This window comes from Dermacentor variabilis, chromosome 5 (genome assembly GCF_050947875.1).
Source record: "Dermacentor variabilis isolate Ectoservices chromosome 5, ASM5094787v1, whole genome shotgun sequence".
NCBI classification, from domain to species: Eukaryota; Metazoa; Arthropoda; class Arachnida; order Ixodida; family Ixodidae; genus Dermacentor; species Dermacentor variabilis.
In genome coordinates, this window is record NC_134572.1 from 11,879,111 (window position 1) to 11,892,882 (window position 13,772).

Consider the following 13,772-nt stretch of genomic DNA (forward strand, 5'->3'; position numbering starts at 1 on the left):
TAAACTTCCATCCATCTTTTTTGTTAATATCTACCACCCCACATCCCAGTCGATGGCCTCGTTGGACTCCCTCCTCCGAGAGTTGTACCGCCTAGCAGGGAAGCACCCCGTACTAATCGGTGGGGATATAAACAGTCAGCACACTGACTGGGGATACAAAACAGCCACACACAGAGGTCGCAGGCTCTGGTTGCTCATGCAGAACCTCCAACTTTCCGTCCACAACAACTTTCAGATGCCTACGCGAATCGGCAACAGTGTCAGCATGGACACTAGTCCGGATCTGGTGATCAGCCACTCCCTCCGTGATGTGACCTGGACTAGAACAGAACACGCACTGGGCAGTGATCATTACATGATACAAGTCACTGTCCCATTCAAATCACCCCGCCACACCTACATGACACACAAACTCATTAACTGGGACGCTCTCCGCACCGCGCGGACTGCCCTTCCTGACAACCCCATTACCGACATCACTGACTGGATAGACTCTCTTCAGATTGACATCCTACACCACGCGCAGCAGATTGAAACCACCACAGACACCCCAACACTAGACACCGGACTCGCCCACCTCTGGGAGGCCTACCACAGCCTCCTAGAAAGGTGGAAACGGGTAAACATAACAACACTAAAGAAATGCTTAGCCGCTTTACAATCGCAAATTCAACTGCATTCAGAGGAGCTCTGCCGCTCAAATTGGGGGCAAGTGTGCGACGGCATCGCCGGCAAACTGACCACCAAACGGGCGTGGCACCTCCTCCGACACCTCATCGATCCATCGAAAACAAATAAACACCACCCACCACCACGTCACCCAGCTCACACACACACGCATGGACTACCCCGATGCTCTCTTGGGTACACTCCGTGGCACATACACTTCACCTGGCATACCATCTCCTCTCCTCTCATACACAGGACAGCCGAACCCCGAACTCGACACCGACATAACAGAGGCGGAGGTCAGAGCAGCCCTCATGACTCTCCGCACCAATTCCGCGCCCGGCCCCGACCAGGTCACCAACACAACGCTTCGTAATCTGGACGATCTATCGATTACTCGCATCACGGAGTACTTCAACCCGTGCTGAAAAGAGGCCACCCTCCCCCAGTCCTGGCGACACGCAAACGTAACCTTCATTCCGAAGCCCAACAAGACGCTTACACTCCAAAACCTTCGCCCAATCTCGCTAACCTCGTGTCTCGGAAAGCTTTTCGAGCATGTGGTATCAGCGAGGCTCGCACAGCACATGACAGACCATGACTTATACCTTCGCAGCACGGTGGGATTCCGCCCCCATTTGTCCACACAAGACGCCATGTTGCAAATCACCCATGACATCTTCGATCCGCTCATTCCAAGCCACACCAAGGCAGTCCTGGCTTTGGATTTATCCAAAGCCTTTGATCGCGTCGAACATCACGCGATCATGACTGCACTCTCCCCACTGAATGTGGGCGCACGTACGTACACCTACATTCAGGCATTCCTCACAGCACGCATGGCTGAGCTTCACTTCGGCCCGCTCACCTACTCCACATACTCACTAAAAAGCATAGGCACCCCGCAAGGCTCCGTCCTCTCACCTTTCTTATTTATATCACTCTCATCCCCCTAGCACGACAATTGGCAACCGTTCCTCACCTGAAACATACTCTCTACGCTGACGACATTACGCTATGCACTACCCATGGCAGAGATGGCGCCATACAGGACACCATCCAAGCAGCCACCAATCTGACCCAAAACTATGCAGTTAGCATAGGACTTTCTTGTTCCCCAGAGAAGTCCGAGCTGCTATGCATTCGTCCCAAGAACCACAACTCGCCCTGCTCCCCCATCGTGATCGAGCTGGACGGTAGACCGATACCAGAGGTCGAAACACTCAGGATACTTGGTATGCATATCCAGAGTGATGGGAAGCACACGGCTACACTCCGGAGACTCAAGCAGGTAGTAGGGGCGATCTCGCACCACATCCGCCGGGTCTCGGGCCACCACAGAGGCATGAGGGAGCGTGATCTATGCCGACTTGTTCACGCCTTTGTACTCAGCCGTGTACTCTACTCCACCCCCTATCTCACGCTCTCTCGCCGTGAAACTGACGCCATGGATGCTCTTATTCGCCGGGCATACAAAGTCGCCCTCCACCTTCCCATAAGTACGCCTACCGACCGACTCTTACAAGTAGGCCTCCACAACACAAACGGAGAACTTGTAGACGCGCACCGCCAAGCACAATACCTTCGTCTCACACAAACCAACACTGGCCGGTACATACTGCACTCCCTTGGAATCCGGATACCAGCCAACGATCCGACATTACGCACCATATCAAAACCCTTACACCGCGAACTGCTCATTAAGCCACTCCCCCGTAACATGCACCCCGACCACCACGATAAGCGCCACAGAGCTCGAGCTACAGCACTCCACCGTTATTACGGAACCGGACGCCGTATGGGTAGACGCAGCCTGCAAGGGTGATGAAGCGGTCGCTGCCGTGGTGGATCACACTCTCTCTCCCATCGGAACGCACACACTCCCGCCAGACACCTCTCCCGAAGCTGCAGAGGAAGCGCCGTCATTGCCTTAGCTATCATCAACACAGAAGCACGGTTTGTTTTATCAGACTCCAAAACTGTAATCCTAAATTTCGCACGAGGCCGAGTCCACGTCCCTGCTTTTTGCGTACTGGACTCGCCCGTCGCACCCCCGCCCCGTCATGTGGAGCTGATTTGGGTGCCCGCGCACTGCGGGAATCCTGGAAACGAGGCCGCCAACCTCTTAGCCCGAGGTTCTTTAAACCGGGCTCTTGCGTCCTCCGATCCGGGATTCACGAAGGAGCGCGCGCACACTTTCAACGAGCTGACGAATGCCTCCAAGGCGGCGCGTCAGCTGTACCCCGCACCGCACAAATCCCTTAGCAATCGCAAGCAACCCTTTGGCGCCGATTACAAACACACACTCTCCCATCTCCTCACACTCTTTCTCGCTATCACCCACTTTTCCTCACATCAGCCTGTAATCTCTGTCCCGAACGTCGCGCTTCTGCTCTCCACCTCCTTTCTCATTGCCCGGCGGATCCTCCCCCGCGTTGCCTCGAGCACCTGAAGACCTGGGAGGACTGGGAGACCCTGCTGCGCTCTGGACACCCGGTCCTGCAGACCGTGGCTACTGATCGGGCTGCCAGCGTTATGGAGCGAAGCAACATAAACGCTTGAGTGCAGTGGGGTCGTGCGGGGGCCCGGGAGCCTGCGTTCCGCAAACTCCTCAGTCTTACAATAAAGTTTTTATGATGATGATGAGAAGGAGGCCGAGCGGCAATGTGAGCCCCCCCCCCCCCCCCCCCCCCCGCCCCGAACGAAATTTCTGGCTGCGCCACTGATACTGATGTAGTGTTGCTCTGTGTTGGAGTGTTGCTCTATAGTGGGCAAAAATGAATGGGATGTAATTCTTTTCATCCTCGTGTGCACAAAAAGATACTAGATATAAACAAAAGATGGATAGGGAGAAAAGAAAATAGAGATAAATAAGAGGAGGCTGGGGGGGGGGGGGTACTGGTGGAAAAGGATGAGAAAATAGATTCGTGAAGGCCAACTGCAACGAAGGTTTGGCACACCTAACAAGCTTTAGTTTCAGATAGCGTGTAAATAACAGAGCAGTCACAGCGCACAAAAAAAAGGGGGGGGGGAGGGGTAGAGGTTAATGTATTGGTGGGTGCATCACGAAAACCTAACAAAAATAGATGTTTTTCATACCGAAAGTAAAAAAAGAAAGTGTCATTACGACTCGCAGGAACTATGACACATAACCCGGAATGTGTTGAGAAACAGTGCAGCTCGCAGGCGGCGCTGATTTATTACAGTGTTCCTAGATTTAGTGAGAGTTGCAAACCGCAAGAGGAATTTTGGAATAATATTCGCTGGAACATCATTTCGCCACAGATTTCGAGGACGTATAAGGCGGTGCCGATTTTTACTGAACGAAAATCAAGAACAAAAGAAAAAGAAACATTATTACCAATAGGCTTCAATTTCATGCTTTCGGCATGTGCCCTAAAGTTAATTAGCGAAAAAGTGTTGATTCGCTATCAAGATTACACTGTGTTTGGTCGTGAAAGTAATGTCTCATGTTCAGATATATCTATCTGAGCAAGCCAAATTACACTGTTCAACGCAATAGTTAATCCAATTTATACTGTGGAAAATGATACAATTTTGTTAATTTCATGGGAACTTTCCAAAAATCCAGCTTGCAGGCAACCGCGTATCAAATGCAGGTGTTCAAACGTTGTTACAGTCAGGGATTAAGTCTCCATTCACTGAAGGAGGGGCCCTCATAGCGCGGCGACCAGTATAGCACACACACACTCACACACACACACACACACACACACACACACACACACACACACACACACACACACACACACACACACACACGTATATATATATATATATATATATATATATATATATATATATATATATATATATATATATATATATATATATATATATATATTCGAGGTCTGGTAGAAAAGTATCCGACCTTATTTTTTTATTGCGAACGCCTAATGGATATGAAACAAGTGCGCTTGAAGCAGCCGACATGGAACCTTCGTGCGCATGCGCGAATTTTTTCCCGCCTGCCGATAGCATCAGTCGCTGGGACGCAGCGTTTGAGTGAGGTAGTGCGCAGTGCTCTGTCGGTTTTTTTATTGCAAGGAAAATGGCGGAGTGACTGGAGCAGCGCTACTGCATCAAACTTTGCCAGAAACTGGGCGACAGCCAAGTGGGAACCATTCGGAAGATTCAGACGGCTTTCGGTGGCGATGGTATGAGCAGCACACAGGTTAAGGAGTGGTACAACCGGTTTAATGACGGCCGCACATCGGTGGAGAGCCAGCCACGCTCGGGTCGGCCATCAACATGCCGAAATGACCACGTCATTGCCGAAGTGAACGCTGTGGTGATGCGGGACCATCGTGTCACTATCCGAGAAATTGCGGAAAAGGTGGGCATCAGAACTTTTTCTGCACATTCACTATGACCGAAGATATTTGGCCAGAGAGTTGCGGCGAAATTCGTGCCGAATCTGCTCACGGTGGAGCAAAAGCAACTTCGTGTTGAAGTCTGACAGGACATGCTAAATTCCACAAACAGTGACCCTGACTTCATGAACACCATAATCACTGGTGACCAGTCTTGGATGTATGGGTACGACCCGGAAACCAAATCCCAGTCGTCCCAGTGGAAGCATTCCACACCACCAAGACCAAAGATGGCCCACCAAGTGCGCAGCAACGTCAAAGTGATGCTGACTGCTTTCTTTGACTCCCACGGTGTGGTACACCACGAGTACGCACCACAGGGTCAAACAATCACCAAAAAATACTACAGGGATGTCCTACGTGATGCTGTGCAGAGCAAGAGACCGGAGTTGTGGTCAACAGGAAATTGGCGAATCCATCACGACAATGCTCCTGCACATTCCTCGCACTTGATTCATACTTTTTTGGCGAAAAGCCAGACTCCTGTAGTTCAACAGGCTCCTTACTCTCCTGATATGGCGCCCTACGATTTCTGGCTGTTTCCCAAAATCAAGAGCCCATTGAAAGGAGCGCGATTTTAGACAAGAGAAGACATTATGGCTGCAAGGACAGCTGAGCTAAACTCCATTCCGAAAGATGCCTCCTCGGAATGCTTCCAACAATTGCAGCATCGCTGGAAGAAGTGTATGGAGTCCCAAGGAGACTACTTTGAGGGTTATTAGGTTCCCAACGCTCCAGTTATGCCAGTTTCTTTTTCTCTTCGGCCAAAGGTCGGATACTTTTCTAACAGACCTCGTATACCGGAGATGTTTTACAGGGCAGAACAGTTTGTGTTTGGGACGTTTACTTTTTCATTAGTTTATTAGTGCTTAAAAAGCAGTGTAGTGAATTCAACTTTCTCTAGAATTAAACGAATTTTAAATGGGTAAGCATTTATATGCCTACCCAACGACAAATCCGTCCGTCAGGTAAGACAACGAATGGCTCATACACCCGTAAACAAGCAGAAAATGCAATGGCTCATACCCACGTAAGGCATACAAGAGGTCATCAAAGTGAAGCGAGCAGTGCACCCGCGCTACACAAAAAACAGCGTTTCAATAAAGAACAAGCTCAAAACAAGCATCCGAACCATCAATAAAGCATTACGAGCCCCTTCAGCAAATGTAGTGGTGGTTTGCAACAACTTAGCTAAATTAACTTTAATTAACACCAAAAGTCGTGGGTTCGACTCCCTCCAAAGGTCGAGGGTTCGAGTGCATTAATTAACTTATCCTAATTAACAGTGACTAATTACCTTCACCTTAATTAACACCAATGGTCGTGGGTGCGAGTGCCGTAATGAACTCCATCTTAATTGAACCTGCCTTATCATGTTCGCCATCCAACATGATAAGCGGACGATCGATGAAAGTTGATCAGATTCTTTACTGGTCGGATCAAGTTCCATAACATTTATAATGATACCGGGCTGCGTGTAGATGAGCAAGCGGCTGAATGCTTACGCGTACTTAGACAACTATACGAGGAGTTTCTGTATGAATTTTTTAAGTGTTCTGCAAATAACTACATTACTCTTATTGTCTTTCGGGCATTTACTTAATGTGCCGATTCAATGAAGCACTTGGAAGTAATTGGTATTTTGCAAACGTTCTTTTCAGGAACAACTCAGGAGGTAAATGTTTAGAGATATACGAACCCAAAGCAAGTAAGTCTAGCTGCAACACAGAACATAAGGCACCTTGCTTCATTGACAACCTCAGGCACTATAACAATATATTTTATGGTTTTACACCTATACTTACATACAAAAGTGGACAAAATGCATGTGTCTTTGGTATAACACAGTACTCATAATGCACTACTAAACGAATGAAAATTAACTGGTAACCTAAAGAAACCAAGGTGAACATGCACTAATTCACGAGCAGGTAACTTCACCCTCAGGTATGAAAGAGTATGCTGTGTCAAGAATCTTTGTCGAACAAAGGTGGTGACTGTCATGTGTAGCGCCTCGGGGAAATCCATGCAGGTGTACAACATTACTGGCTTTTCGGTTTTTGCTCATGCCACATCAATCGATTAATCGCAATTTTATCATTAATAAAAAAATTAGAAAGTTAGAATTGTCCGCACAAGGCACGACTGGCAATAAAATCGCCTCCAACGCTTGCTGAATGGGTGCCGCAGTGCTACAGTTGACTTGCCGAGGGAGGGCCGGGGACTTTAAGCACTGGTTACAGTTATAGCTTCCCGACGCCTTGCTTGACATCACTCTATAAATATCGAGACGCTGCTAGTCTCGGGATGGAACTAGAATTGCAAGTATACGAGTTGTACGAACTGAGCAGTACGGAAATTAACGCTTCACGTTTACGCGTCTACGCCGTTTGCAAAGACACAACCATTTGCATCTCTCAATCAAGACTTTGGTAAATGTCCTTTAGGGACGCACTGAATTGTACTGACGCCATTTTTGTGACGTATAAACGAGCGCCACCACGCACGTGCTTCTTGTCCAGCACTGTTCCACGTTGTCACAGCACTTCGTGCAATCCTTTCCTTGTGTCTCAGCTGTAGCCGTGTGCGAAACCTCCTCACTGGATCTACTCGGCAAGACACCGACAGCGAAAGACCGCGAAATGACAAGCGATCTTTTTTTTTTTTTTCACATCGTGCAGTGTACAAAACGGGAGGCTCGAGCAAGAAGCCGCGCTTCGCGGCCCGCGCGTGCGTAATAACGTAAAGAACGAATAATATTATGGCAGTTATTTCTACCTACATGGCCATATTCAAATGTATAAACATGGAAACCGACTTTTATAACGATTTCCTTCAACACTGCAATATAAATATGTGCCATAAATTTCGTAAAATAGAAGTTTTTTGATGGAATTCCTTTATCTAGTGAGTTAATTGCTTTGGTTTGTTGCTGCAAATGATCTCGGTCTGGGTCGGTTATTCATCTGCAGTGTCGTAATTCGAGTACATTTTGTTGGATATTTTTTCACGCTTTCGAAGTAAAAAATAAATAATGTAAAGGGGACATATTTTGTAAGCCGCTCCGGCAGTAAATACATAAAACGGATCTGCATGCTTTTATTGCATGCAGACAACTTTTATTCACGCGGGTAAGTCATGCAAAAAGAAAAAAAAGGAAATCACACACAAGCAAAACAAAGAGAGAGAGAGAGAGAGAAAGGCACTGTAAAGACAGGGCGGTTAACCAGAGATTATCTCCGGTTGCCTACCCTGTACCGGGGGAGAGGGAAAGGGATGCGATAGACGGGAGAAAAAGAATACGAAAAAAAAAACACACACACACCACACATACAATACAAAACTGTTTCTGTGGGCGCTGTCACGCAGTCTACGAAGGCGTCACATACGTCCCACTAATACATTCTATGTCACACAGTACAATCACAATTCGACACAAAGTCCGGTACAAGCAAGCAAAATTCACTGAACTGGGACTTGGCCAACCATTGAGCACGAGACAGCCCGAGGTAAAGAAGAAGTTACTTGTGGTGTTTCACCTGACCTTGCAGTCATCGTTAATATGCTCGAACAAGGTGAGACCATATATACTGGCGCTGATATATCCTCGCCGCTATGTGGGCATCTCGTGCTGCGCTTGTCGTTTCGCACTAAATCTAATGTAGACGGGTTGCGTTCCCACAGGTTCTGCAAAGAACTCACTGTCGCTGCGACCTTTAGCACCTGATCAACATGCTGCCCGCTGTGTCGAAAATCCCGTTCGCCGTCAGTATCACTTGCAGCTCGGAGCTGTCTTAAAGCGGATAGCGTTCTTTGGATATAGTTCGCCCGTTTTCGTGGTCAGGCTTGTACCGAAGGTTTAGAGCGCCTGAAGGTTGCATGCTGCGGGCTCGGGAAGGACAGCCCTCGCCCGCGCCGCTCTCTCTCTCTCTCCCGTTTCGAGCCATGGTTGGTGTGCCTCAGCGTGCGCCCGTCCGGTTCTTTGCACGCTTCTATTCTGCGCCGTTGATTCTCTTCTCTCCGGTGGTGGCAGCCGGAGGGGAGGATGACGGCCGCCTTTCACACCGCTCCTTTCGCGCCACGCCATTATCCCGAATACTGACAAAAAATGGCCAAATATGCCAAAATATACACTAATGACATTGGATTCAGCAAAACACGAAGCAAACCTGTTTTCGTGAATGACCACCTCACTCCACAAAATAAACAATTATTCAGTAAGGCAACTCAAGAAGGAAGAAAAGTTTTTTTTTTTTTTTGTTGACTGATGACTGCGTCATCAAGGCGAGGCAATCTACTGATAGCAAAGTTTTTCGCATAAGCAGTCACTCGGACCTGGCTATTTTCGCTTACATAGAATAGGTTTTCTCTTTTCTTTCTTGTTTTCCGATTCGTCCTATTCTGATCTGACCTGATGTCGTACATTTCCGTTAACGATATCCCATCCTACTTTTCGCATAACTATCATTCAGCGATTCATTTCAATTCACATAGTCTTCGAAGGCATTTTCACGGTTATCAGATACTACTGTCTTCTTGTTTTCATTCCTTCTCAATTATCCGTGTTTCTGAGACATGGCTATGTAATTCCGATAAGATCTTTATTGTTTTCCATCATACAGTTCAGAATATTGCAATCGCATTTCATCACATGGTGGCTCAGCCATGTTTATTTGGGCCGACGTCAGTTACAAGCGTAAGCCTGATTTTCACTTAAATATCTTTGATTGCGAGTCGGTCTGGATTGAGGTTGACCGCTCTGTAATAGGAATTGAAATAATGTTGTTTTTGGTACCATTTATCGATCACCAAATTCACCGATTCCCGCATTTTGCGAAGCACTTGACATTACTCTTGACATTATTTCAAAGGAAAAAAGTCCGTTGTCATTTTCGGTGACATTAACATTAATTTACTTGATGCTTCCTCCTCTTATCTAACTCAGTATGTCAGCTGTTTCCAAGGTTATGGTCTTGAATCTCTACTCTGCCTTCCCACCCGCTGTGCTAATAAAGGTTAGGAAACACTTATTGACCATGCGCTTTCGAATCTTCTTCATACTCCGTCCGCATTCATTATTCAAAGCAATATTACAGATCATTTTCCAGTTGCCCTTTGTTTTGAGAACAGACCTCGCATTAAAAGCGTGAACTTTGTTAAGAATAAGCTTGATCGCGACAAATTTAAAGAAATGGTATCTAATTCTGATTGGTCTTGTGTCACTTCAATTAATAATGCTGAATCAGCATACACCGCTTTCATCTCTATAATATCCAACTGCTTACCTTCATCGACAACATGCGTACAGTGCCATAAACGTTGTTCTTCCCCTAGAAACCCATGGTTGACAGGGAGATTACTTAATAGCCTGCGTAAGAAAGATAACTTATATAAAAAAGAAAAAGACAACCGTTTAATGTAGATCTGCTTAATCGTTACAAGCAGTATTGTACAGACTGAATGCTCTAATGAAGGATGCCAAAAAGCGCTATTGTCAAAACGAAATTAATTGTACTGGCTCAGACATAAAAAACAATCGCGCTTGATCAATTCGTTTCTCAATAAAACCATTAATCCGCCTATAGCCTACATTCATCATGAAAGATCAGTAATCTCTAACCCATTAGATATCGCTAACGCATTTAGTGACTACTCCTCCCCCCTGCCTGTTCCATCCAGTATGCATGACGAACTTGATCGTAGTGGTCACTCATTTTTTTTCTTTTTCCTGCTACTCCAGAGGAAGTAAGAATGACAATTAGTAATATAAAGTCCTCTAGCGCAGGTATCGATAATATTTCTACTAACCATGTGAAAATGATTGTTGATGAAATTGCGGTTTTGCTCACTTACATAATCGATCTCATTTTTGAAACTGATGTATTTCCCAGAGAGTTAAAGATGAGTAAGGTTATTCCAGTATTTAAAAAAGGTGGCAAATGCTCAATTTTTTATAGGCCGATATCCATCCTTCATTTTTTTAGCAAAGTAATTGAAAAACTAATCCATATGTTCGCCTGTCTAACTAGCTAACGAAATTTAACCTATTTCATCCGAACCAATTTGTATTTAGACAAGGACATTCGACTAACCTAGCTCTCATTTACGTTACAGAAAAAATGTAAACTAGAAATTGACAAGGATAACTTCGTTGTTTCGGCTTTCTTAGATTTTATTAAAGCTTTTGATACACTTAATCATGACATTCTTTTTTCTAAAGTTGCACCTTATGGCATTTGTGGCAATGCTCTTAATCTTTTCCGTAGGTACTTATCTGATCGTGAGCGTTTAATATCCATCTCCGGCATCTATTCCACTAAAAAATAATTAACATCGGTGTTCCGCAAGGCTCGATTCTAGGCCCGCTCTTACTTCTACTATACATTAATGACCTTCCACGATGTTTAACGACATTATCAGAATGCATCTTCTATGCCTACGACACGACTCTCTTATGTTCGAGTAATTCTATAAGCAACCTTACAGCAACATTTAATACAGAACTTATTAACGTTAGTGCATGGTGTGCTAATAGTAAGCTTTTGATAAATCCCTCCAAAAGTAAGTTCCTGATTTTTAATTCCAGGCCAGTAAACTATGCGCAAGTTACATATGCCCCTCTTTATAAACAAACGTCCTATTGATCTATCAGATCATTGTTCCTTCCTTGGTATCAAGCTTGATTCTCGCTTAAAATTTAATTTGCATATTAATGAACTGCAGCGGAAAACTTCTTATGGTATTAGGGTATTACTCAAAGCTAGATGTTACTTTGACTTAACTACTTTGATCGCCTTATATTATGCATTCATTCACAGTCATCTAAATTATTGTATTGCTTCCTGGGGTCAAACATGTCCTTGCCACCTCTCTTCCCTCCGACATGTACAGAATCGGGCCATTCGCATTCTCACCTGGAGCAACCGACGTACGCATGTTACTGATATGTATCGGGAACTGCACATACTGAATATTGACAATGTAATCAAATTTAATGCCTGCACATTTGCTTACCAAGCAGTTAAAGTCCAATGCCTTCTAAAATTTGTTCTTATGCAGCAGCTTACTTATTCAAATATAACGCGCTTTTCCTCCAATTGCAATTTTATACTCCCCAATGTACGAACTAATCATGGTTCTCAAAGAGTAGCATTTGTTTTATTCAAACTTTGGAATTCTTTGCCTTATAACATAAGTGTGCCTTTTCTATATCGTCATTCAAACATCAGCTTCGCAATTTCATGGTTAAACTATAGCACCGTTTATTCAATGTATTTTAAACACAACTCCGCTGTTTTGAATACTGTTTACGTCGTTTCCAGTGGCGTAGCCAGAAATTTCGTATGGGGGGGGGGGGGGCAGTGGCGTAGCCAGAAATTTCGTTGGGGGGGGGGGGGGGGAGGCTCGCAATGCAGCTCGACCTCCTCCTAAGAGGAAACATTAGGTCTGATGCTCCTATCTAAATACATGTAGAAGGAGAATTCGTTTTTCTCGGCAACCACTTCACCAAACTTGATGAGGTTTATTGCATTTAAAGGAAAAACTTAAATTCTAGTGATTGTTTGTATCGAATTTTCGATTTAAGCCGTCAATATTTTATTGAAAAGTGGCAAAAATCAAAAATTTTCAGAAAACGAAACAATGAAGTTTACAACTCTGTAAATCAGCAATGAAATTTGATATCACAATTCTGTGCATTGCACATAATAGGAGATCTACAGCGGACAAAATTGATGTTACACATGTATCTCAAGGAATTAAGTATGGAAATACGGCTTATGCAGAACCTTTATACATAACATAACCACTTCACATAAGATACAGATAGACATATCGAATTTGTTCGCTTTAAATGGTGTAATGGATGTCGTTTACAGAACCGGGATATCTGTTCTTGATGCAGAGCTATTAATTTGTAAACTTTGTGCTTCTATTTTTTTTTCGAAGATTCGAACTTTTCAATATATTTTAAACAAAGTTCGGGCCCTAAATCGAAATTCCGCTTTCAACAGACACTAGAATTTAACTTACTCTCTCAAATGCAACAAATTTCATTAAAAGCGATTCAGGAGTTATCTCAGAAAAGCGTTTCTGCGTTTTACATTTATCTGAATAGGCCGCGTCGGAGTTGGGCCCGAGCTAAAGCTTCCTCTTAAACAATTTGCCTAGGGATCAAATACATGAATAATAACTGCATCGCCATTGCCATAACGAATTCTTGAACTCTACGCACTGTCAATACAAGTAAAATATATATTTTTTCATAAAATATTATACTCGTATGTGCCAAAAATTGTGCCCAACATAACTGATGTCAATGCTTCCATGTTTTTTGTCTATTTAGTAAGTAAACAAAATATCACACGAACTTTAGAACTACATCTGTTCGAAACTAGCAAAGAAGTGCATGCCGCTCATATGAAAAATGTAAAGGCCATGAAATGAACAAGTTGAGAACAAATATGTTAATGAAACTTTGTCATTCAAGATCCTTGTTTACATTCTTGTACATATGCAACGGCCAGTGAAAAATCTCAATGACGCTGTCATTTGTTCCAATGTATTACGCAGGAGCAGCTGACACAAGTCGCGTATCGTGAGTATCGCGAGGTTACGTTTCATTGAAATTATAGTCGCAACAGAGAGCAGGAGTTCTGCATTATATACGAGGGTGAGTCAAATGAAAGAGAGCCAATGCGAATATATGAC

At 44.7% G+C, this 13,772-nt stretch overlaps 1 protein-coding gene across 1 annotated transcript in view; it reads left to right on the top strand.

Annotated features, from left to right (window-relative positions):
- Positions 1 to 265: 265 nt before the first annotated feature.
- Positions 266 to 13,772, top strand: part of LOC142582135 (uncharacterized) — a 117,394-nt gene continuing 103,887 nt past the window's right edge. Inside the window, exons 1-3 of the mRNA XM_075691529.1 lie at positions 266 to 609; positions 1,286 to 1,470; positions 1,791 to 1,904. Of these exons, the coding sequence (XP_075547644.1) occupies positions 266 to 609; positions 1,286 to 1,470; positions 1,791 to 1,904 (643 nt within the window). The remainder of the gene's footprint in view (positions 610 to 1,285; positions 1,471 to 1,790; positions 1,905 to 13,772) is intronic.